Below are 25867 nucleotides of genomic sequence, written 5' to 3'. Positions count from 1 at the left end.
GCCTCCCCCCAATTTTCTCACCGGGTGTTTGTTGCTCTAATAAATAAATATATACATATATATTGTAATAACATAATTACATCATCTCCCTATTTCCCTTCCTCCCACCAAACCCTCCTATGTATCCCTCCTTGCTCGCTTTCAAATTCCGTGGCCTCTTTTTCTTCATTAATTGTTGTTACATATGTGTGTCTGAAGGGTTCCTGAATATATAAACACAATGTTATTAGTATGTGTGTTTTCCAGGCTGGACCATACGGTATGGGATGGTAAATTGATGTCCTCTTGCTTGGGGAAGACTATTTATTCCATTTTCAGCAATCTGCATGTATTCTTCCACTGTAGATAAGCTAGGACTAGTATGATCTTTGGAAACCTCAAAGCCCAAACCCAAGTGACACAGCTCCTCCAACAAGGCCACACCTCCTAATCCTTCCCGAACAGTTCCGCCAATGGGGACCAAGTATTCAAATGAATTAGCCTATAGAGGCTCCTCTCATTCAAGCCACCACCTGAATTGTGTTTCCTTTGATTTGCACTTTTCCAGTTTGATGTCACCAAATTTGTCTATATGGGGGTTTGATGTCTATGATTTGTACTTCATCCAAAAGACTCAAGTGAAGACTTATTCATATTTTCTACATCCTATGAAGGACTAATATTGAAGTTACTGTCACAATTTGAGTTAGTTTTGCATATGATGGCCGGGGAAGCCTAACTACATTTATTTATGTGAGAAGCCCATTTCTTTATGCTATTCTTCCTTTGCTGGACACTCAGCAAACCTCATCTGGAATCAACTAATCATAGATGTGCAGGTTTCTTTCTAGAACCATTCGTTTCTATCCCACTGGTCTGAATGGCAATCTATATGCCCATGTCACACTATTCTGCCTGCTGTGACTTTGTAGTTCTTGCTTTTCAGCCTTGTGATGGCTGTCTGGAAGCCACTGCAACTCTATATGGCTTTTATTTCTTCCCTGGCGTTTCTAAGGTAGGTGACTTAACCTAAAACTCCTGTGTTTCCAGCACTCTCAGAATAAGACACACACATGCACATGCACACACACGCATGTGCACACACATACGTGTGCGTGCACACGTTTCTAGTTTGGCCCACCCTCCTGCGGGGAAGACCTATTACCTGCTGGCTGAGGTCTCTTTGCCGCACCAGCCACAGCATCTCACATGTGAGGCTTATTTGGCTCCCCACAGTGCTGGCTCCGAGACGTTCATCAGCACACACAATCCTGAGCTCCATGCCACCCACACCAGCTTGTCAGTTCTCTGTGGGGCTTGGCGTGTTCCACACCAGAGCAACTGCTGTTCTAAATCACTTTCAAATCCCGAAGAATGTTAACAGCACTATGTGTGAACTCTGGGCCACCTTCGGTCAGAACCTCCCCCCTCACCTCCTGTTCCTCTGTCCTGAGCACTTGGACCAAACCTTCCTAAAGGATCCCTCTGTGCACTCCGGTGTAGCCGAACCCTGATTGACAGCCAGACCCTCCTCAGCACCCATCATCCTCCTCGCTTATTTCACTGATACTCCCAGGTGCAGCAAATGGTCAAACCCGGGGCTTTCTCCTGTAGCACAATTAATAAAAACCCAAAGGCAGATACTGGGCTTCAACCAGGTCAGAAAAGCAAAGCAGCCAGTCACTGGCTCTTACTTCTACCTCAGTCCGAAACGGCGATCCTGCCTCCAGGAATCTCAGAATGAGACTGAGACTGAGAGCTGTCTTTTATTCCTTTCTAAGGCTGGGATTAAAGGTGGGCACCTCTACCACCTGGTTTCTATGGCAAACTAGTGTGGTTACTGGGATTAAAGGTGTGTGCTACCACTGCCTGGTCTGTAGGACTGATCAGTGCACCTGTTTTACTCTCTAATCTCCAGGCAAGCTTTATTTATTAAAAATACAAGTGAAATATCATTGTATCTTCCATGCTTGGAGGGAGAGACAGGACCAGAAACTAAGCTGACCTTGAGGAGGCAGGATGGGCTTCCGCTGAGAGACACTGAGAGAAGCAAGTTCCTTGTTCGAGCAACCACTGCTGACAGATTTCATGAGGCAAGAGCAAGTTGGGGAAGGAAGAGAAAGGACTCCAGGAAGGGCTGGAGATGACCCAGAGCCCGGACGTGGTGTGGCCCTAACCTATGGAAGGAGACGCCATCCCTGAGATGGGGAGGGCAGAAGTAAGCTCCATTCAGGAAATATTAACTTTGAAGAATTGTAAAGGAAGTGTCCAGACCTCCAGGCCCCAGGAGTCACAGAGGTGACCTTGAGCATCAGCTCCCAGGAGTCACAGGGGTGGCCTTGAGCATCGGCTCTCAATTGTCCTCATTTTGTCAGTGCTGGGTGGTTCTCATTCTGCAGACCTTCGCTCCAGCTGTCAATCTCCAGAGACCTCAGTCCCCTTTACCTATTCCTCAAGATGTATTTATTTTTATTTTATGTGCATGGGCCTTTACCTGCATATGTCTGTGCATCACATGCGTGCAGAGCTTGCAGAGTCCAGAAGAGGATGCCCACCCTTCTTGGAACTGGAGTTACAGACAGTTGTGAACCACCATGTGGGTGCTGGGAAGCGAACCTGAGTCCTCTGGAAAAGCGGTAAGTGCTTTCCAGCACCTACCCTAAAACTGAACCCTACTGGGTAAGGTATGAGAGCCTGGAAAAGTCCTCTGGATCCTTCCAGGTTCTAAATACGATGCAGCACTTCCTGAGCCCATCGCTAGTGGGCACCAGAGAGGCGCCCTCACACACATTTGGAGGGATCCATCCCAAATCCCTGGATTATCAAGGTGTAAGAAAGGCAGAAGCGATCCTCTCATGTCCTGAATCAGGTAAATCCGTGGTTCTTTAAAACCTCGTTTTAGCAGCAGCAACAGCAGCAGCCAAATCTTGGGAATCCCTAAGACTCTTACTGCGTTAAGGCAAGCATCGCTGCAGCGCTCTGCAATGCCTGGTTTTAACTGAACGTATGGACTTTCGAGGGAAATTGGATCCATCTGGCACATTACAGTCACTCGCACACCTTTAAACACTGCGACGTTTCCTTCCCAACCCAGGGCAGAGGCTCCAGATTCCTGCCGAGGTCGGATGCTTCTTGCTCTCCTGACCCTGGACCCTCGCAGCTTTATTGCTAAACTAACTAACGTTCCTCCCTGGCAGAGAAACTCAGGACGATCCTACAGATCTCCACCAGGGGGCAAGCATGGTACACGTGGTATCTGCATAGTCGCTTAGGCGAACCGCTTCCAGCCCAGCCTGCTCCGTGTCCCTTCCCACACCGATATACCCATAAAACAAACACTGTCTGAGTCTTTCAGAGACTAGAAATTCCCTTTGTTGTTTGAAAGAAACAGGGTTCGCGACGTGATCTTCGTAGCTTCTGTCACAGCGAATGGAAGGGTGCTCTGGTCCTCTGAAAGGACTTCCCAGTCACCATCACCGCCGCAAATCTACCCCACCACTGGTGGCTGCAATGAACTGCACTGGTGGGTGCACGTCACTGTTTTATGTGATCCTTCTTTTCTGTCCCTTGAAGGGTACCCGGCCCGTGCATCGACTGGATTTATGAACACAGAATGAAATGTGCGAGGAAGGCGTTTTGAAATGTGGGATAGGGATGCCCCTAATTGAGAGATGAGTGGGCTCAGGTTGCATGGTTTTGTGTACAACAGCCGAGCATGTACATTATTCCAGCGTCGAAATGGTCAAATGTAAATCGAAACTTGCTTCTTCAGCAAGTGTCTGAGGGCCTAATTCTGAAGAACACTCAAGAAACATCCTTCATAAACACCAGAAAGTATGTCATAGGAAGACGCTGTATGGTTATGGGATAAACTGAATTCGCTGAAGGAGGATACCTTCTTTGGAGTGCTAAAGGGATAGCTAAGTAGGGTTCTCTCTTTTAGTTTATTACCAATTTATCTTTAATACAAGTAAGGTGTTATCAATTATAAATTTAGAGATTAAATATAAAAACATACTAGGTGTGGTAAATAATCACACATAAGTAATCCTGGCACTGGGGAAGCTGGGGCAGGAGGGTTGTTATGAGTTCAAGGCTAGCCTGGGCTACAGAATGAGACCTCATCCTAAAAGATAAATACCTAATAAATAAGAATTAAGTGAAGCTAATTGGGGAAATGGAGGAATTTCTGGGGATGCAGCCCTTAAAATCATGCTGCAGTGTGGACCCTCATTCCTCTTTCAAGCGCTCATCTCTTCTCTAGGACAGAAAAGGGGGGTTCTTTCTTCTCGACACCTTGAGTTCTCTGCCTGGTGCTTCTGGAAAATTAACTAACAATACAGACTAGAGAAACATACAGAAATGTGTAGGCTATAGGTTTCACACGGCATAGAGCATTCATAATGAAACAGAGACCTCAAGAAAAGGCTCAGCCTAGAGGAAGAATGGGAAGTTGTGGGGATAATGCAAAAGGGTGTAAGTTAAGGGTGACCCCTGAGAAAAACTTGGCCATACCCATTCCTTCAGACTCCCCTTGGCATTTCTTCCTCTCAGGGTGGTATGCTGCTGCCAGCCAGGTATGGCGGATCGTTCCTGTAACCACAGCACTCTAGAAGACCAAGGTGGGAAGACTGAAACCAGCTTGAGGCCAGCCTGGGCTACAGCCTGAGCTTGTCTCCACAAACAAACAACGAGCACCTGTTCCTCATCCTCTGATCTCCTCCGTCCCCTGGTACAGGCAGAGCCTTGCCCATGAGCACCTTATGACTTGCTTCAGAGGAGACGGGGGAAGGCCAAGAGTCCATCCTGCACCTCCATTTCTCAGACCCTTGTTCAAGAGATTCAATATGTCAAAAAGTCATTTTGGGATCAGCATGGCCTGAAACCCATCACCTTCTTGGGAACCCCTGAGAGGAGTCAGGACGGTGGTCTACATCAGGACCATGAGGGTGCATGAGGGGTGTTTTGTGGACTTGTTTCTGCCACATACGGAGAGCCTGAAGCAGGAGTCATGCTTACCCACATTAGGTGTCCTGACTCTTATTCTATAATAGATACTCAAATTACTAAAGCAAATAAGAGCTCGTAACCTTCATCACCGTTCCAAAGCAGGAGCAGACTGAGTTTCTCATCAGTAGTTGACGTGGTCCTGGTGTCGACAGCTCTCCTTCCAGACTAGAATGCTATGAAAGACTTTAAATACAGACCCTCTGACCACACACCCACACGCCGTGGCTCTGTCCTGTCTGTATGCTGAGGACGTACCTATGGAAAACAGGGCGTGGACACATGCCTACAATACCACCCGTTAGCAATGCATGGCCGGAGGACACATGTTCAAGGCCAGCTTGGGGTAGAGACCTGACCCACAACAAAAGGCACAAACAGAAATAAGCACCCGTGCATCTGTATATGGTTAGATTTCTAAGAAGAAACAGAAAGTTAAGGTAGTAGAATTAAAAATGATACCACAAAATCTCCATTTTGGACACCTATATTGTTTTGATATCCGCAAGGACATGACTCCACCTGACACAAACTTGGAGAATCCCTTGTAGCCCTTGCCCATGAGAAGAGCCCTTAGGTGCACCTCAAGCACACTGTCAACAACCCCTACAACTGCACCCAGCTTCTGGACCAAAGGAAACCCCAGGTCCTTCTAGACCCAGGTTCTGAACTTTCTATATTGGCCACAGAAGGGACCAAGGAGGTCATTCTGTAGGAAGCAAGACATATGCACACGCGCGCGCATACACACACACACACACACACACACACACACACACACACACGGTTTCTCTGCACGGCCCAAATTTACATATTAACCTTACAGAGTTCCTTTCTCGTCTCAGAAGTTCCTGCACGGGCCTTGTCCCAACGTCAGCCTCCCAAGGTCAGTACTAAGTCTGGCTCAGACACACAGCAAGCTAAACATTCTCAGCCATCAGCTCTGATGCTAATGTCCTTCCTCCGAAGTTCACACTGACATGTCCCCTGGCCCTCATGGAAACATGAGTGTGTTATGAAAGTGCTGGAGGGAACCAGCACAGGTCTGTGTGAGTTTCCATTCCTCTGCCAAGGCAGGACATGATGCTCACACTGTTGTGTGGTTTGAACAAGAGCCGCCCACAGACACATCTGTCGGACATTTGGTCCCCAGCTGGTGGTGCTGATGGTGGAGGTGGTAGAAGCTTTGGGAAGCAGAGCCTCTCTGGAAGTAGGTCATAGGTGGGTATGACAGTGGTCTGCCTGTGAAGGTCATGCCTGGGTCCCCGTGTCTTCCTCTCTCTGCTTCTGACCCACCGTGAGTGTCCTGCTTTCGATCCCACCAGGGAGTTCTGCTCCATCAAGCACTATGAACAAAAACCTGGGAAAGTATGAACCAAATCAAGTCATTATTCCTCTCAGACTGTTTGTCAGGTCTTGTGTTGGAACAACGAGAAAAACTAATACCCACCCAGAGTGCCGTGTAAGGAGACAGTGGGAAATCCACTACCACTGATCACCACCATCCTGATCTTAAGCGTTCTCAACCTCTGTGGCTATGGCAAATTACCTTCCCGGGTATTTTGTTACAGCAGCATAGATGGACTAACACACTGATGCATTTGGTCATTAATTGGCTCCTGTACTCACTGCCTTGGTCTGAAGGGTGATGCTACAAGGAGGGGCTGAGGACCTTTAGGAAGTAGGGGCTTGTACAACATCCTTAGGTCATTGAGGGCACGTCCTCCAAAGAGATTGTGGGACTTCACTAATTCCCTTTGTCTGTTCCCTGACTCTGGATATGAGGTGTTGGCACCTAAAAGTGCTTCTGCCATGACTTGCCATCCTCACCAGAAGCCCAAACACATGGAGCCAGCTGGCCTTGTACCCTCCAGAGCCCATGAGCTAAAATATAAATCTCTTTTACTTTGTGGGTTATTTGCCTCAAGTATTTTGTTATAGTGACGAAAGGTGGACTAATCCTGGCACCATGTCTGTTCATTGTCACAGAATAACCCTTGACAAGGACTCTCCTCACAATTGCAACGCAAGGAATAGTGCCTGGGGCTTCGCACAGACTCTGTGCTCGGGAAATGCACATTGACTAAGTGAATGAATTGTCCCAGGCAAGCAGCGAAGCTTGTTCTAATTAGTAGCTCTGTAGACTACATAAGAGTAGGTCCTATTACTTTACCTGGACAGACTTTAGCACCAAGCGGACAGACAGAGTTAGTTGTTACCTTAGCATCTGGACCCACTTAGACATAAACTCCTTAAGATGTCTTCAGGAAGAACCTCCCGGCCGGTCACTAAGGATACTTACAGCTTTGAGCCAGCTTTTCAAGGAAGGGCATGAGAAGGACCAGGAGAGTCTTCTCAACTTCAGATACCATCAAGACGCAGTCAGAGCAAATAGTTACTGAAGAATCAATGCCCCCGCTGGTGTCCACTTGGCTATAGACAGAAACATGTTTTCCCGAATCCTGTGCATAGGCTCGATACACACACTGGCCTGTGGAGCTATCGCTGCTTTGATGTTGTCAATTTCCTTCCCAAGCTGAACAGACATTTATTCGTGTCTCCCCAGGAATAGTGTCACACATAACCCCTAGGCAGGAATAATCACTTCATGACAACTGGTTTGACTCCCCAAGTGACCAGGACTTCTTTGAAACACTTTGCAGAACCAGAAGACAGACAATGACCACCAGTCCAAACTTTAACCAAGACTACTTGCTTACACACATCTCACAGATGCTTCCCCAGTTTTCCACGATGAAACCTTGAAGATGCTAATGTTAGCACTGAAGATGGTCTGAGGTCATTATTCCATCTTCTCCAAATGGACATGGACATTTAGATTTTTTAAAAAAAGAACTTTACCACTTGTGCTATTTGTTTTTATGTTAACCCAACACAGAGTTGTTCTGGAAAAGGGAACATCAAGTGAGAAGTGCCCTCACCCAGTTCACCTCTGGGCAAGCCTGTGGTACATTTCTGATTGGTGTGGGAGGGCCAGCTCACTGTGGGCAGAGCCACTCTTGGGCTGGATGAAGCAAGTTAAGGAGAACAAGCCAGTAAGCACACTGCTTCACAGCCTCTGCATCCGTTCCCACCTCCAGGGTCCTGCCTTGGATGACCGACTTCACAAGCTGTAAATGGAAAGAAGTGGTCTCCTCTCCAAGTTGCTTTTGGTTATGTCGTCTTATCACAGTAACAAAGTCTGAGACAGCCTTTCGCCATTGCTGCTGTTGGCTTTCTCTTGGGGCACGTAGACAGTCAGGACATGTTAGGACCTCCGGAGGTGGGACCTAAGACCATGTGTAAAATGTCAACAATTACTTTCTCAGTACACCCTTTCTTTGTGTGTGTTTGGTGTCTCAGAGGTCTTTGATCCTACTTGTGATCCAGGAGAGTAGAGAAGAGCCTCGCTCTTTTCATCAAGCAGAAGGAAGATGGTGGTGGAAGGAGAGTCTGCATTTAGCTCAGAAGTGCATTCCCAGGTAGACGGATTTCGGCAAAAGAATGTTGGACATTGAGTACCAGGGCCTGGATTCCCCTTAAATGATCTGTCTGTGGACCACTGGGAAGAGATATTTTGGTTCCAGGATCACTGCTCTCTTGGGTCTGATTCACCTTTCTCCCATCGGTGGCAAAACATTTCCTGAGACTTGAAAAGGTTTGTTGAAAACCCAGAACCCTGGTTTTCGACAAACACACATCTCTTTATGCAATGGCTTTTAATAAAAAGATATCAAAAATTTGTTTCAAGTGAACAAAACCTGTTCCCAACCGCACTCCTGTCCTGACTGTTCACCCAGTCCACAAACTAAAGAACACTATTCTTGGAGCCATGACCACATCACCATCGGCTTCAGTTTGACCCTGAACAGCTTACCGTCTGTCTGCTTGAGCCAGAACCGGGTCCCAGGACATCGCTGGTCCAACCGAGTTTGAGCTTTCTTTAAATTGTATCCTTAAAATGTCTATAAGACTCTTGGTTGGTTTTTGTTTGGTTTGTTGGGTTGCTTTGTTGCTGTTTTGGTTTGGGTTTGGTTTTTGGGCCCTTCCCCCCCTCATTGGTTACATGGGATCTTGGGTAAAGAATATATTAACTAAACTTGTCTTCATTTCATCACGATCATAAAAAAACTCAATCTTTATTTAAATTTGGAGGCAAAACAGGAATCAGTATTATTTCGTGAGACACATTTAAAGGGTAGGATGCACTGAGGATTAAGTATTATATTTTCCATAGTATTATATTTTCCTAATAGCCAGGCTTTAAAAAAAAAAAAAAGTCAATGTGGGTGGAAGGATAATAGGGCAGGAAGAAAACTCCATCCCTCCAGGCATCCTTCCCCTAAAGAACCTAACATAAGGTCAGGTAGGAAAGTCGTGCTCCCCTGGTGAAGCCACTGGTGTGTCTGAGCCGCAGTGAAGTGACTGGCATGCAGCAGGATTTTGATCACTCACTAGAATTAGCACAAGATTGTGGCATCCTACAGAGTAGAAATCGGCAAGAATGTTCTGGGAGGTGTCCCTTTAATTCTCCAGAAACCAATCCCCTCTTCCGACCTCCATGGGTACCAGTCACACACATGCAGGTAAAGCATTCATTCACATAAAAATGAAATGCTATGTGGCTCAAATTCTCTTCCTGTATCGGATCATTTGGAGGACATGAAGATGAGGCTCATCAAACAGCAGCATGCCCGTGAAGCACACCGGAGCTTTGTTAAAACAGAAATTCGATTCAGTACATCTGCCAGGAATCAGGGTGTTGTACTCCTCTTTGTGTGTTTGTGGGGAGGGGAATGCATGTGCATGTGTATGCCTGTGTGTGTGCACATACGTCTATGCATGTCTGTCTGTGTGTAGAGGCCAGAGGTCAACCCTGGGCATCTTCATTAGTCACTGCCTACCTTCATTTTTGAAACAGGGTCTCATAGAACCTGGAACTAACTCTCTGATTCCACCAGACTGATTACCCAGTGAGTCCAAGATCATCCTCGGCCAACCTCTCCAGGACTATTACAAGCACGTATGTACTCCTAAACCTGGCTTTTTATGTGGATTAAAGGATCAAGCGTCAGTCCTCATGCCATCTCCTACGGGGCCATCTCCCAGCGCTCAGGTGTCTGCGTTTCTTACATGTTACAGGGGCAGCTGACGATGCTACTGGTCCACAGGCCCCTCTGCTTGAGCACAGACCTGCAAGGATATAAGCTAGACTAGGCAATCAGCAAAGAAAAATTTTACATGGAGTGCAGGTGTGCCTGCGTGTGCGTGTGTGTGTGTGTGTGTGTGTGTGTGTACAGGGGGCGATAGCTCTTAAAGATACTTAGGAGAAATACACGTGGGACTCTGATGAAGAACAGTGAGCATTGACCACCTTCACCTTTTCTTGTGAGTCTCTGAAAGTCCCAGGCAGCAGACCCCTAGTGACAAGTTCACTCAGGCAGGCCTGTCTGAGCCCTACACTGCACCCCAAACTTCCCTAGGGACAACTCAGACTTCTCATACTAGAGCAAGGCAGGAGATAGGAAATGAAATCTGGATGCCACCAACCGTGAACTGAAAATCATTTGTGGGAAAAACCTGCATCTGGTTTAAATGCAGACCTTTAGGTCAGCATTTCTGCACCACCACACGGTGACTGTCCCTGTGTCCTATCAGGTCCCACAAGCAGCCCCGAGATGGTGTACACCTGTGTGCATGGGAAGATCTGTGTGCTGAACCAGCAAGTACTGTATCATTTACGTGTCTCAAGCATCCCTGGTTTTTGGTGTGCACAGGGTTCTTGGAAACAGATTTGTGTTTTGAGATTTGTTTGTTTGTTCATTTGTTTGAAACAAGGTCTCACTATGTAGCCCTGTCTGTCCTGGAACTCGCTCTGTAGACCAGGCTGGCCCGAGGCGTAGAGATCAGCCTGCCCCTGCCTCCTGAGTGTTGGGATTAAAGATGTGTGCCACCACTCCTAGCCCTGTTTTGGGTTTCTTATACTCCAAATCTTTTGGGCAGGATTTTCAAAAATATGCATGATTAAGAACTTCACTCATGAATACAAGAAATACAACTGACCACAGATACATCCCTCATATCCCACTCAACACACCCCGCCCAACTTCATGCCTTTCTTCATAACCCACTAAGTCCAGTCAGTACTGACCACCTTACACCAAGATGTTTTTATTTATTATTTATTTATTTATTTATTTATTTGTTAAAATTTCAAGCTTTGCCAAACATCTTTCCCTTGAAGATCACAATAGCTACCTCATTTTTGTTTTGAGACAAGGCCTTACTATGTAGCCCTGTCTAACATGCAAGTAGTTATAGATCCCTGATTGGCCTCAAACTTGTACTCACTTCTTGACTCTGCTTCCTGATTGCTGAGACTACAGGTAGGAGCCTCCAGGACTGGCCACAAGAATTAGTTTTTTAAAAAAAGAATTATGGGTCACCAAGTAGGTGAAAACAAAGCTACTATGCCTGCCTGCCTGCCTGGGTTCAACCTCTGGGGTGTATATGGTATGCTGAAGGAGAGGACCGACTTCTGTGGGCCGTCCCTCTAACCTCCACAGACACATCATGACATGCATGAGCGCGTGTTTGCGCGTGCACACATACACACACACACAGAGTGGGCGGTCTAACGTCCACAGGCACATCAAGACATGCATGCATACACACACACACACACAGAGTGGGCTGTCCCTCTAACATCCACAGGCACATCAAGACATGCATACACACATACACACACACACACACACACACACACACACACACACAGACTGGGCGGTCTAACGTCCACAGGCATATCAAGACATGCATACACACATACACACACACACACACACACACAGAGTAGGCTGTCTCTCTAACGTCCACAGGCACATCAAGACATGCACACACACACACACACACACACACACACACACACACAGAGTGGGCTGTCCCTCTAACATCCACAGGCACATCAAGACATGCATACACACACACACACACAAACACACGCACACACACAGAGTGGGCTGTCCCTCTAACATCCACAGGCACATCAAGACATGCATACACACACACACACACACACACAGAGTGGGCTGTTTTTCTAACGTCCACAGGCACATCAAGACATGCATTCACACACACACACACACACACACACACGTAATTTAAGAAGAAAAGACAACTGCAGGAATCTCTCCTGCATTTAGTTCATCCTCATCCTTGTATCCACAAAGGCACGGGGTCACCCAGGCCCTTTTCAGCACTTTTATTGTTGGACAGGCATTTACAACGTTCCATTCATAGACCTAAAAACATAAAAATAGACCTTCTTTCAGCTTATAAAAGAAATATATAAGAACTTTGGACATAGACACATCGTGACCTTATGTACAAGAGACAATGGCACCTGTCTGAGCACCAGGCGTTCCAGTATTTTCCGACGGACGTGTTGCAGGGAGACTAGAAAATGCGACTATTCGGTGCCTCTGCTTCAAGTTCCCATCTGGACGCAATCGAACCCGAGATGACAAGAATACAAAGGGCATAGAAACCGTTCTAAAGCTTTTTACGAAAACCAGAAGATATAGCAAAAACTTTAATAGAATAAAACTTTGAAAAGATCAAGCTCCAAGCCCTGGAAACCCGAAAGGGGGGAGGAGAGGACGGGGAGAGCGGGAAAGCAAGCAGGGTGGGGGCTTAGAGCATTGTGTTCTCAACTCTCTATCTGGAAATATAAAGTCATAACTGATTCTTATAAAATATAATTGCTAAAGCTACTATAAAATTCAGGTCTTTAAAGTACCTACTGATGTATCAAACACCAAATAGATATATATAGATATATATTTTTTATTTCCAAAAAGAAAGTTTTCATATTATTTAAACCCTTCTTAGGGAATGGATATCATGAAGTGGGGGGGGGGGCGGAGGGAAGAACACAAAGCTATAAACCTTTTTTTTTTTTAAAAAATGAAAGTGCTCTAATGGGTTTTTGCTCTTCCTATTTGGACATCCATTTAGAAGATTAGGCCCCTTAGCAAGTTTACCCTGTTTCGTTGGCATGAAGAAAATGTTAACCATAAAGGATGTTTCTGAAGAGGTTCTGAGATTTGGTCATGGACTGTCAGGGATGGGGGAAGTTACCTATGGATGAAGATGCAGTTCTGATGGGGAGGAAAATAAAACCCAGTGACCGTCATGGCAACCCACGAGGAGGGGGCTCCCCTCCCCTGCCATGTGCAACGAACATACACACACACAGCCCCATTCCCTATCCCTGTCATCCAGCCAAACTCCCATCCCAAATATAGATTCATACATTTAAAAAAAATCTCTTTCTCAAGAAAAAAAAGTTTATTCTTAGCGTGAGCTTCTTGTTGGCCATTTCATATATAAATATAAAGTCATCGTGCCTTACTCGCTCTGCAAAAGGCTATATCCTCATTTTCAGACTGAGTTACACCTAAACACTGTAAAATTCTCATCTCTTTGTGCCCCTGCATCTCAAGGAAAATACAAAAAAATAGTGTTTTTCTTTTCTCTCTCTCTCTCTCTCAGTGATAAATTTGGATCTCTCTTCCCAAGAGTTTGGCATCTTTATAATTCTCTGCAAAACTAGAGCTTTCAAACACTGACACAGAATAAGACCAGCTACAGACATAAACAGAAGAGAAAGAATAAAAGGCTCCTCAAACAGAAGCGACCACCCTTGCCTCACACATTCTTAAAATACACAGATATTCTCAGACGCTGAAGGGGGAGGAGTCGGAACGCTGCAAGCTGGACAGAAGTTTCCATTTGCTCCACTGTTTGGTGTGTGTTTGAAGGTGGTTGTCCCCTTCAGGACACTGCATTCAGAAAGGACAAGCTGTGACATCTGTGTGGATGCTACCTTGTCACTCTGATCCTTTGCTTCGACTGCTGGGGTGGGGACAGTTTGATTTCCAGTGCTATTGATTCTTTGTTCTAATTCTTCAGGCCCTGATGAACTGAGAATAAATTAAAAGCCCTTGGTAATATACAGAAGATAGGACTCGAGCTTTGTTGGGATTCTGAACAATTCTTTCCGATGTCATTAAGAATGATAAGGGTAGGTGGCTGCATGGCTTCAGACCCGAGTCAGCTGCCAAAATCTGTGTGCAGGTGTGTGACCTAAGGGGACATTCTCGTGGACGGCACAGGAGGGTGAGCCGAGTGAGGATGGGGCCGGCGTCTTATCTACACACAGTCTCTGAAGAGACAAGAGAGTCAGATCTCAGTGTTCAGTTTCCTGGAGGGGGCAAAGTCTTCACGCCTAACCCAAATGACTTCCTCGCTTGCGCTCTCGAGGCCTCCGTTGATGCCCGACAGGGCCGCTTGCTTCCTGAGCTGCGTCATGCGGGACGCGTGGCTATCGAGGGGTCTCCGTCCACGGGCCCGCTGGCTGATGGAGGCAGCTTGAAGCTGCTCCTGCAGGTCTGTGTCCTCTGAGGCGCCCTTCTCGGACTCACAGAACTCGTCATCGTCACTGAGGATGTCTGTCTCCTTGATGTCATCCTGCTCTTCATACTGAGCAAGATCAAACTGCTCCTCTACCCATCGGTCAGTGTCCCCGCCACCGGGGGGCTGCTGGGGCTCTTTCTCCGGGCTGCTAGCCGACACGGCATCGGAATCAATGGTAAACCTGTTTCGAGCCAGTCGCCGCCTCCTCCTCCCAAGAGACTTGCTTGGGGCAGACACTGCACACACACACAAAAATATAAAAATAAACCCCCACATGCTTTACCATGAGATGAAAATCCAGCACGCAAAGAAAAGAAACAAAGAGTAAATGGGCTTCAGGAGTTTCAGGTCTAGCCCTTACCATTCCGGGACCTGACCTGCTCAGATCTCTAAACTAAAGAGGATGCTGCTATAAGGATGGACCCAGAGAATAAGGGGTGAGGATCAACAACACTAGAGGATGTTGGGAAGGAAACAATCCACTCTAACCAGTGCACCCACAAAACAGGCAATCCAGATGCCTGCTGCTGCCCTCAACATTGGATCAGTGACTGTCCTCAACACAACTGTGCCCAGAGATGTGGAGGTTCCCTGGGATTATCCCAGGGTCATTTAGCTAGTAGACAGGTCTTTAAGTAAGCCCGAGAGAAGCTTCTAGGATTTTGTTATGTGTAGACACCACTGTGCTGGACACTGCTTTCTTGGGACCTGAAGAAAAGGTTTCCTGAGGACCTGCAGTGAGGCAGAGGGAACCACATTCTCTCGGACACCGTATATGAAAAATCAGCCGCCAGACACAGAGCTACCAATCCACTCTTTGTGCCCTTTCTGATAAGGTCCAATATGAACTCTGAGGCTAAGCAAACACAGCCTCAGTCCCAACGCCTAACTCCATGCTGTGAATCGCCAATTCTGCTACAGTGCAATTAAAACACCAGCACCTGAGTGGAACGAGAAGTTAGATACCACTCCAGCACCAGGGAACAAAGGGCCAGAAAAAGCTCAAATCTTTGGAGTTTAGTCATTTACCCCACTGTCCTCTGGGAATCAGGATTACTAAAGACAAGTAAACAAATAGTGCAATGTATACTCCCAGCACACACGTGTGCGCGCACACACACATGCACAAGCACACACACTGGCTCTCCTGGAAACAATGCCACTTCTCCTGGAGGAGTCTAGTGGCTGTTGCATTGGGCACCCTGAGGTGCAATGCAACCCAGGCTTTCCATGGAGGAAGTGCTTCACAGACCAGTCAGGAGCTGCTGTCCCGAACCCCAAGTCTCTACAGCAGTCAGACTGCTTCAGACCTGCCAGAGATCCCTGTTGCCAGCGTTCCAAGTGCTCCAATTCCTCCAAACACAGAACGAATAGACACTGCTCTTGTTTAAATACAAACAAACCCAGGCCAAAAGGGAGGAAATGAAAAACCACTTCCCCACCAGGAAAAAGCAAGAACGTCTCTTCATGTTGAGCCTAACCCTGCTGCAGTACAGCCTAGCTTTCCCTAGCCTTTGAATGACACCAGCTCACTGTTGGCCTGCTAGAAACGTGTGCATGATCTTCATGATGAAGTATTCAGGGGCCAGGTATGCTCCTGTCTGCACCTTTGAAATGTGTTGAAGATGGCACATACTGATGGCAGAGGGGTAAGAAACGGTGACAATACAGAAAATGTTCATTATAGACTATAGACAGAGGTACGAATTCTTCTGGCTGCTCCATTGAGTCTCAGCTCTCGGCTGAAGTCATCACACTTTAGAGCAAGCACAGAGGGAGGGCATTTGTCTGCTATCCAAGCTGCACACGTCTTACGAAAGGCAGAATGAATCGGGGTTGTCTGTCCTTTCTGAAAAGGACACTTAGCCACTTAGCTGCCACTCCTGGGTCCCTCTCAGTCTCAGGGAAGACAGTCTTTGCCTGAGCCTCTGAAGTGCCATCTTATAAATCACAGAACGTGGATGCTGTGATGATAGGGAGTTACTGTGAAAGCTGAGGGAGTACAAGTGATTTTCAGCCAGAAATGAGCCATTGGGCAGAAAAAACAAAAACCTTTCAATCGGACAAAGCTAGCAGCTATGATATCACAGCCTTCTCTTGACAGTCATAATGGTCTAGGACAGGTGGTGGGTTCTTATTTTATTTCCAAGAACATCTCAGTAGAAAGACTTTTGCAGGTCCTACAGACAGAATGTGTTTGTGCGTGTGTATGTGTTTTTCTCCTTTTCTTTTTTGCAAGTGCACTTCTGAATTTAGGTTCCTAAGTTAACAACAAAAGCCTAGACATTAGTGGCTAGGGTCCCTGAGGCTGGGGCAAATTTCCCAATTAAATATCTCTCAGTAGACAACGGCAGCACAGAGAACACTCCAACAAATTTCTCTCTTGCCGTAAAGTGATGAATTGATTTTATAGGTGAACACACCTTGAGAAATTAGGGGTATGAATATATGTATGACTCTCAGGCTATTTATTTGGAAAACCTTACAGTTTGCAGGTATTGGGTTAGAGGTTTTCAATAAGTCTATCAATAAGCCTATCAACTGGCTGAAGAACAGACATAAGGTAGCCGCTGCCAACATCCATTAAACTCAAGATACCTAAAGCGTGTAACAGCCTGCATCAAGGTAGGTCAGGCCTACGAAGTGTACGGTGAGTCACATCACAGCTCTTCATGAACCTCTACAGCACAATGGAGAACTATCTGGTGGAGAGGCAGTCGGGCCAAGGGCAGAAAGCCTTTTTGCAAATGTAAAGGCAATTTCTTTCACTGTACCCATCCCTGAAAAAGTCTGGGCTGCATCTTAGGGAAGGATGAGAATGTTGGTGTCATGAAATCCAGTGTTGGGAAAATATCACTCTTTCCGGTATGTCCTGTGGCCATTTGCGCATTTGCACAGAGTGCAAGTGTCCCTTCCTCGCTGCCCCAGAGACGTGGGACAAGTCCTCTAAGAGCATTGACTGGGGACCAGCTCAGATCCCCATTCTTTCCAGCAGCAACTGAAACCTTCCCCAAGTTAACACTGAGACGGACACTAAAGCTGCAGGCACAAAGCGGGGTCAGCATCTTCTGCATCATCTGGCCTAGCACGCCTAGCATGCCTGAGCATGGAATCTACACTGAGAACAGGCTGTGTCTTCTGCCAGACTGTGAAGCCGCTGTGTTCTCAGAACAGTGGGCTATGACCTTGCTGACACTGAGCTCACTGCTTGTACTAAACAAAGCTGGCTGTCATGCAAAGCAGAGATTCTCATTCCATAAGCAGGCCGAGAGGACCCCTTCCCAAAGAGGATGCACTGGCTTGCGGGCTCGGCCAATGACAGAGGAGCTCACCGGCCAATAGGAAGGCAGCAAGGGAAGGCTGAGGGAAGAGAAGGAAAGGAAACAAAGAGAAGAGTCCCCAGGAACCCCCCAGGAAGGAGACAAGGCAATGAGCCTCACACCATGGAAGAATGTACCCTACATCAGCCCCCAGAAGGTCACATCTAAATCTGGCTCCCTGGAGTCCTACAGTGGAGTTGGGGTGATGGGGATCTTGTAGGTCTGAATCCCCACAGTACCTGCCCTGCTCATGGCTGGCCTGGCGCCTTTAAGCGCACATAATCTCTTGCCTCCAAAAGGGACATACTGCTGGGATGAGGGAAGGCTTTCCGTTTTGAGGAGCTGTCTTCTGTGTTTATCTCGAAGGATCGAATGTACAGCCTTCAGGAAATCCTTTCGGCTCTCTGGGGAGCTATGAAAACAAGATTTACACATGTTAGGAAGCCAGTGCTCAACAAAGGGAATTTATAATGCCGTCAGGTACAGTCAAACAAATATCCCCAAGGGCAAAGGTGGAAGAGGTGCCGCCCGACTCCAATTTCTAGGCTTAGCTGCCTCCTTAGGGCAGAGATAAACACACAATCTCCGTCCCATCATGCTTTGCAAACCATCTTCTACAGCCAACCTGGGACAGAGGCCCACCAAAGATGAACATAAAATGGATAAAGGTGTTTCATACCAGGAACTTGCCAGACTCTTTATACTCAAGCCGCGGTTTTACATGTAACATGTCGTTAAGGAAAAGTGAAGCAGGAGACTGCTGCAGGCTTGCAGAGAATCCACAATGGCTATCCCTATGTGCACGCTCTCGCCTGTGAAACAGCTCCCCTTCCCACAGCCTGATCCACACATGAGGTATTAAGGCTAGTTCCCTAAGAACTAATTCTCATGGCAGAAAAAATAGCTTCTAGGCAAGAGTTATTTTTCATTTCAATATGTGTGTGTGTGTGCATACACGTATGTATTCATGCACACGCACGCATGTATACGCACACAACCTTCTGAGACAGGGTCTCACTCTGTAGCCCCAGTGGCCTGAGACTTGAGATTCCCAGCCTCCAGTTTCTTAATGATGAGGCTGCAGGCATGTGCCATTCACTGGGCCTGACAAAGCTCTCACAACTGTCACCTAGTATCATTTATAAACAATAAGTACAGAACGGGGCTTGCTGGATGCTCTGCAGATTTTTACCAACCAAACCGCAAACGACCAGATGGCATAAAACTCAGCATAAACAGGACAGCGTGAGGAACATTTGGAAGTCTCTGACTTCTGACAACTTTCTAAAGACTGGCCCTTTGACGGCCCCCGGAACCAACACAGAAATGAGAGGGCAAACACGGAACGCGGGTTGTGATCCACCTGCATGTGGATACTGGAAATGTCCAATGTGTTTTCTGCAATGCTCTGGGCAAAAAAATCCTCTGTCAGTTTGGCTGCCTCAGTCTGACGGAGGAGGTGATGAGCGTGAGGCATGCAGCACATTGAATGCTTGATAAATGTAACTTCATACTATAGTAGCAATAACACTGAGTAGACATGATTCATTAAATATAAATATTTAAAGTCAAAAGGGATGGCATCTGCATTTTTATATTTCTAGAGGAAAAGATAGAAAGAGAAGGAGGAGAAAGCAGAAGATGAAGAAAGGAGAGGGAATAATTAATAATTACAATAAATAAGAAAAACCCACATTACAGGTTACTTGGAATCTGCCTGTGGTCAACAGAGGTCAAAGCCCCTGCCTTGAAGGATCTCTAGTGAGGCCTTTAGTGCCTACTCACTCATACAGCAGACTCTCAGAGACGAGCAAGCAATGTACCCAAGTACCAGACAAGCACCCCAAGGCAACCTCAACCACTCTGCCCTCCAGAGAGTAGACACAGGAAGAATGCACTCTTCAGAATGCTCGCTACATCTGAAAGCCCCATTTTCTTTTAGAAAGCTGGTAAATTAACCAGGCTCCTGTCTGCATCCTAATGAAAGCAGTTTTCATTTACACAGTTACTATTATTTGGCCAGTGTGAACTCTCTGAGAGGAGGCACAGGCTGGTCTGCAGGACAGAGACAGAAGGAGGTCAGTCCCTCAGCCAGAGCATGACTTCCCAGAACCTGGCTTACCTGCAACAGAGGTGGAAGACCCTCTCTGGCCTCCCTTCTGATTCTGACTTCACGTGGACAATTTCACACACAGCATTAGCCTCCGCATCTAGACAAGTAAAAATAATGTCAGGTTGGGCATAGTTTAAATTGACATTTTTACCGATAAATTTTTCATGCTTGGTATCTGCTAAAACAGTGGAAAGCGGCCTGAAACCAGTTACTTCACCCCAACCGTGAGCTAAAGAGATGGACTCTAGAAATTTAATCCGTGCTATAGAAACAAAACAACAGAACATAGAATGGGCTGGAGAGATGGCGAGGAGGTTAAGAGTTTGAGGTTCTAGCAGAAGACTGGAGTAAAGTTCCCCAAAACACACCGGGTGACTTATAACCACCTAGAACTCCAGCTCCAGAGGACCTGACACCCTCTTCTGGCCTCTGCAAGTACCCTACATTTGAGAGCATGTGCGCGCACGAACACACACACACACACACACACAAATAAAAACATAAAATACATCTTCATAAAACACTGTGGAAATCTTCTAGATGGTCTAAAACAGCAGATTTCAACCTATGGGTCGTGACCCCTTTGGGGTCTTTCACAGGGGTTATCTAAGAGTATCGGAAAACAGATGTTTGCATTATAATTCATAATAGCAGCAAAATTAGTTATGAAGCAGCAATGAAAATTTTGTGGCTGGGGGTCACCACAACATGGGGAACTGTGTTAAAGGGTCGCAGCATCAGGGAGGCTGAGAACCAGGGTTCTAAAAGGATACACTGAAGAAGCCATTCTGCCCTTACAGCCTTCGGCTGAACGGTTTCAGTTAGGTGCTAAGTTCTTCTGCACTAAACGGTGCCTAGGACTCCAGGGCTTATCTTCACCGGACCAAGGTCCCAAGGAGGTCAGTACTGGCACGGGTTTGGGAGTCCTTTCCTTATGTGGCCACACCTAACGCCCAGATAGGCTACCCAGACAACTTAAACAGACTCCTCCCTAGCTGTCCCACCTCGTTCACTGTAAAGCAAACGCGTGTTAAGAAAAATCATTTTAACATTCATGAATTTACTGTGAGTACACACACACACACATACATACATGTACACACGCACGCATGCACGCACACACGCACTACAAGTGAAAGAGAACAGCTTGTGAGATTCTGTTCCTTCCTTCTGCTGTGTGGGTCCTGGAGATCAAACTCAGGTCATCATTGCTGGCGGTGAGCGCCTTTACCAGAAGAGCCAGCTACTGCTGGTTGAACTCACGGGCGCAGACCCCGTGGACACACAGGGCTGGTTCCTCTGCCTGAAGATCTGCCGACAATGCCTCATCACGTTAAGTCATGAAAGGAGCCACTCACTGCAGACACGCACACACCTCGAGGTCGAGGTCTCGCCCTGTGGTTCAGAAGCCAGGCCACGAACCCTTCCCTGTGGCTACATCAGCCAACTCTCCATCTGCCAAAATTCCCCAAACTAAGATCCAACTCTAACTGCAAGTACTGATTCTTGAATCCACTGGAATGTACCTCATAATGTAGCATTGTGACCAGTCTTTTTAATTCAATTAAAACATGCTTTTATCTAGAAGGCTTTAAATTTGATTTGAATGAAAAAAACAGAGGTTGGGAGAAAGAAATGTCATTATCACAAAGACTGCTTTGTTTTCAGAATGTGGAGTCTTTATGTGTCTAGTCCTTAATTAAGGCAAAATTCCTGGCTAAGAAGCCTACAGCTTGCCACAGAAACCAACCTCCACATTTATAAACCTGGAATGAGGAATACAATCAGATTAACTCATAAGCCTATGGCATTTAAAATAAAGACACCAGGGGCTGGAGAGATGGCTTAATAGACCAGACTGCTCTTCCAGAGGACCCAGCTTCATGTCCCAGCACCCACGTGGCTGTTCACAACTTAACTCTAGCTTCAGGGTATCTGACTCCCTCTTGTGGTTTCTGCAAGAACTGCATGCACATGGTATACAGACTACCAGCTAACAAAATTTTTAAATTAGCACAAAACAATTTTTAAAAATAGAAACCACTAGCATTTAAGCGTCTAAACCTCAAAATACTATCACAGCTGCTAGGGGACCTACGATCCAAAAGCACCTGCAAATTTACCTATAAATCAAGTTTGAGGAGCAAGCCACCCCAAATCACGTAGAACAATTCTGAAGAACACACATACAGTTCTCACTTACTTGGTTCACTCGTTCATTTATTAACTATTTAAGGAAGCTGCTTAAAAAGAAGTAGGCCAGTGAACATTCTAGATGGAGACCAGAGGAGCCCACCCTAGCTGAGCAGCTACTGGGAGTCCACCGTCTGGGAAGGGAGAGTCGGTTTTCTTTAAGGATGTGGTCTGCCATGTCCCAGTAGATGGTCCCACACTTGTTAGAGTATCGGCAGCACAAACTGGACTTGGTGAGTTACTAGGTTGTTTTTGGTTTTGTTTTTAATGAGGGCAGGAAGTTGGGAGGGGTGGTGGGGATAGATCTGGGAATAGTTGAGGGGGCATGAATATAATCAAAATATTTTGTATTAAGTTCTTAAAGACTTAATGAAAGGGGCCTGGGGAGATGGTTCAGCAGTTAAGAGCACTTGCTGCTCTTGTTGCAGAGGACCCGGCACCCATAAGGTGGTTCACAAACTCTAGAGGCACCGCCAGGCATATGGGGATGCAAATACATGCAAGCGAAATACTCATGCACATACATCTTTAAGAAAATTATTAAAACTGTATATAGTTCAGATTTCTATTAATAAATGAGGCAATAGAGATGGAGGGAAGAATTAGTAAAGCACAGACGATAAAAGATGGGCTGGTAGACCCAGAAGGAATATACAAACAACTCACACACAAACAAGAAATAATGGGAACCCAGGGCCAGAGAGATGGCTTAGCAGGTGAGGGTGCCTGCTGCCAATCCTGATGACTTCTGAGTCTCACACAGTAGAGGAAGAGAATCAATTACTGCAACCGACACAGCACATGTGAGCACGCACAGACAAACACACAACGCAGCACATGTGTGTACACACAGACAATACACACAACTCATTTCTATAAACGAGAAGAAACGGAGACCTGGCACACATGGGGCTCACCTGCAGTTGGCAGAGCTCGTACTTGCAAAGCTTCAGTAGGGATCATGTGACGAAACCGGAAAGGGTCCCACTCCTCATAGATTGACAGCCTGTGAGAGCCAACCTGTGGGAGAGAAGCAGTCCATTGTTTTAGAGCAAGGCCATTGACCTGGACCAGCCCCCCATGCTTTCTCCACCAGCGGCAGACTCAGGAACTCAGTGCAAGCCCAAGGAACATGACATCCCTTCATGCATTTCGGCTTCACCCGCAGATGTGAGAGGCTGCATGATAAAATGTTGTACAAATGGCTCTGCTAATTAAATGCAGTGGGGGGGGGTAGATCTCACACAAAAAATGAGGACACTAGAGAAGGGCAGAAGTGGCCTTAAGAGTGTTCTGCCTGCGGGAGACTCGCATGCTCTGCCCATGAGCCTATCTGCTGGAGGAAGCCAGGCAGGACCCCCTAGAGGGCTTCAGAACACTCATAAAGGAGGAGGGAAGGGGCTTTTGCTGACAAGGGTGGAACCATGCAGACACACGTGAGAAGCAAACAGAGGCACTTGGAAACTGTGGATGACGTAAGAACACTTACAAGTTTCTTCTTCTGCTTGGAACCATCCTTATACACGAGGACCACGGCAGTTTTAAAGACTGCAAGTGAAAGACAAGAAAAGCAGTCAGGGTGTGAAATGCACGGGCTTCCCAACCTTGACTGTGCCCACTTAGGGTGGTCTTCTACAGCTAGTTAGGAGAGCACAGAGATCCCCGTGCTGGACGGCCACCCACCTCGACCGCATCTACCACACCCGAAAGTCCAAGCCTGCTGGGGAAAACGTTTCTGCCTTTAAGGAGAGAAAGCGTACATAAATGGAAATACTTCTACCAAAAAATAGGGGAGGAAGTTAGTTTCATTATTTTAAGGTTATAACTTAGCTGTGGGAACCGCAGTAGCTGGAGGACAAGTGCAAAGGCCTCTAATAAACTGCTTGAGGTTATTTGCATTTATGCAAATTAACCCCTCTCTGTTTATCTCCTCTATATCTAACCAAGAGAGTGTTTATAATTCAGGAACTAAATTTTTTTGACCTAAGGAAATGAAAATGAGTCAATGAAACAGAATATAACCCCAGTTCTTCCCAACAGAGTAAGCCCCTTTGGAGCAATGAACACAGTGCTCTTATGTTTTGAAATAGGGTGGGAAGGTATGGTGGGGTTATGCATAGCCTTCCTCCCAGAGAATTCCTTAAGCAATGCCAGGGACGATTAACACGGCAGGGATCCGAAAGGACACACAGCTGCATCTAGAAGAGATGGAAATGGGATTCCAAGCCATCCTGGTCCTTTGTGTCAGCCTCTGCCATAGTTTAAATGTCTGTTTTCCCTAAAACCTTGTGTGTTGAAACTAATCCCAGACCGTGGTGGTTTGAATGAGGAATATTCCCCCTAGGCTTGGGTATTGAAACCCAATAGCCCAGTGGGCTGCCTTCTTTGTGTGGATTACAAAACCATTAGGAGTTGGGGCCTTGCTGAAGGAAGTACGCTCCTGGGATAGACTCTGACAGTTACGGTCTCGCCCCACTTCCAGTTTGCTCTCCCTGCTTCCTAGATGTGGCCGAGGGTGTGATCTCTCAGCTCTGCTCTGGATGCCTGCTGCCACGCTTTCTCTGCCACAAGAGACTCGCCCTCAGAAACCATAGGCCAAGACAAGCCCTTCCTTCTACCTCGGTCGTGAGTTTTACCACAGCCACAGAAGAGTAACTACTACACTGATGTAACCAGAGGGAAGGGCCCCGGGAAGTGACGGGCACAGGGACCAGCCACTGTGAGTACAGTCAGTGCTCCTAGAAGACAGGCTCGGGAGATGTTTTGTCTTCTCTGACATCTGAGCATAGCTAGAAGGCATCTGAAAAGTGGGATCTGTTTTCCCAGATTCTGCTGCCCCAACACCTGGAGAAAGTCTTATTCTCTGAGCCTGAGGAATGGTCTAGACAAGTGGGAGCTGGAGGAGACTGTACGTCAGACATGAATACCAATAGCTTTCAGGGATGGGGCACGGGCTCTGACCACAAAGTACCTGGCTTACTTGCCAAGTTGCATCAGGAAGGACAGGCTTCCTCTGTCAGAATACGAGCACTCTGTGTGCCTCTTCTATGCGCTACGATATTGCACAACCCCTTGACCTACGGCCTTGAGCCCTAAGATTTCTGGCATCCCTTGACAGCCTAAGACACAACTGTCTCTGTGTTTGCGTTTTACAGCGGTACATCACCAGTCAGGGCGTCAGGCCCATCCTGTGAGGCGGGTGCTGGTGGAAGACAGCACCCACTTTGGAAGAATGCCACGCTATGTCCTAAGACTAGAGTTTTGAACCAAAGCAAAAGGGCAGTCAGGCTGCCACCCAAAGCTGCCTGCTCCGGAGTGTTTAACCTGCTTCTGTCTCAGCAACTCCTCCTTACTTCGGAAGGTGTTTCTACTTAGTTCTGCTTAGCTACTTGAAATCCACACAACTGTTACAGATGTCCCCTTTAATGAGCTCATCCAGGACTCATGAGAACACAGCTCACTGCCACAGTCAGACTTTCTCATAATCCTAATTTTAATTCCTCCTCCTCTCTCTCTTTTGATTGTTACTCTGGAAAAGAATTCTGAGTACTGGTGCGCTCGCTGCTAGTCACAGAGCCTTTGGAGGGTTCTGCCCCGCAAACCAAAGCCCCAATCCGGTGTACTGAGCTGGAGAGAACAGTTACAGCCGGGGCAAGTGCACTACACTCAGCCTCTGAGTCAGCTACTTGACACTGCCCCTGCCTGTAGCTAAGGAAACACAGCAGGGGAATGCAGAGTACTCTGAGCTGACAGAACAAGTGTCACGAACGTCCCATAC

The 25867-nt window shown here is 46.8% G+C and overlaps 1 protein-coding gene across 1 annotated transcript in view; it reads right to left on the bottom strand.

Moving 5' to 3' along the window:
* Window positions 1-12916: 12916 nt before the first annotated feature.
* The window catches only part of Tiam1 (TIAM Rac1 associated GEF 1), a 266751-nt gene continuing 253800 nt past the window's right edge, over window positions 12917-25867 (bottom strand). Inside the window, exons 24-28 of the mRNA XM_038345371.1 lie at window positions 23579-23637; window positions 23007-23109; window positions 19906-19993; window positions 18023-18195; window positions 12917-14699 (exon numbers count right to left, since the gene is read on the bottom strand). Coding sequence (XP_038201299.1) covers window positions 14230-14699; window positions 18023-18195; window positions 19906-19993; window positions 23007-23109; window positions 23579-23637 — 893 coding nt within the window. The 3' untranslated portion in view covers window positions 12917-14229. The remainder of the gene's footprint in view (window positions 14700-18022; window positions 18196-19905; window positions 19994-23006; window positions 23110-23578; window positions 23638-25867) is intronic.

This window comes from Arvicola amphibius, chromosome 10 (genome assembly GCF_903992535.2).
Source record: "Arvicola amphibius chromosome 10, mArvAmp1.2, whole genome shotgun sequence".
NCBI classification, from domain to species: Eukaryota; Metazoa; Chordata; class Mammalia; order Rodentia; family Cricetidae; genus Arvicola; species Arvicola amphibius.
The sequence above is the reverse complement of the archived record's forward strand: the minus strand, read 5'-3'. Positions and strand labels throughout refer to the sequence as shown.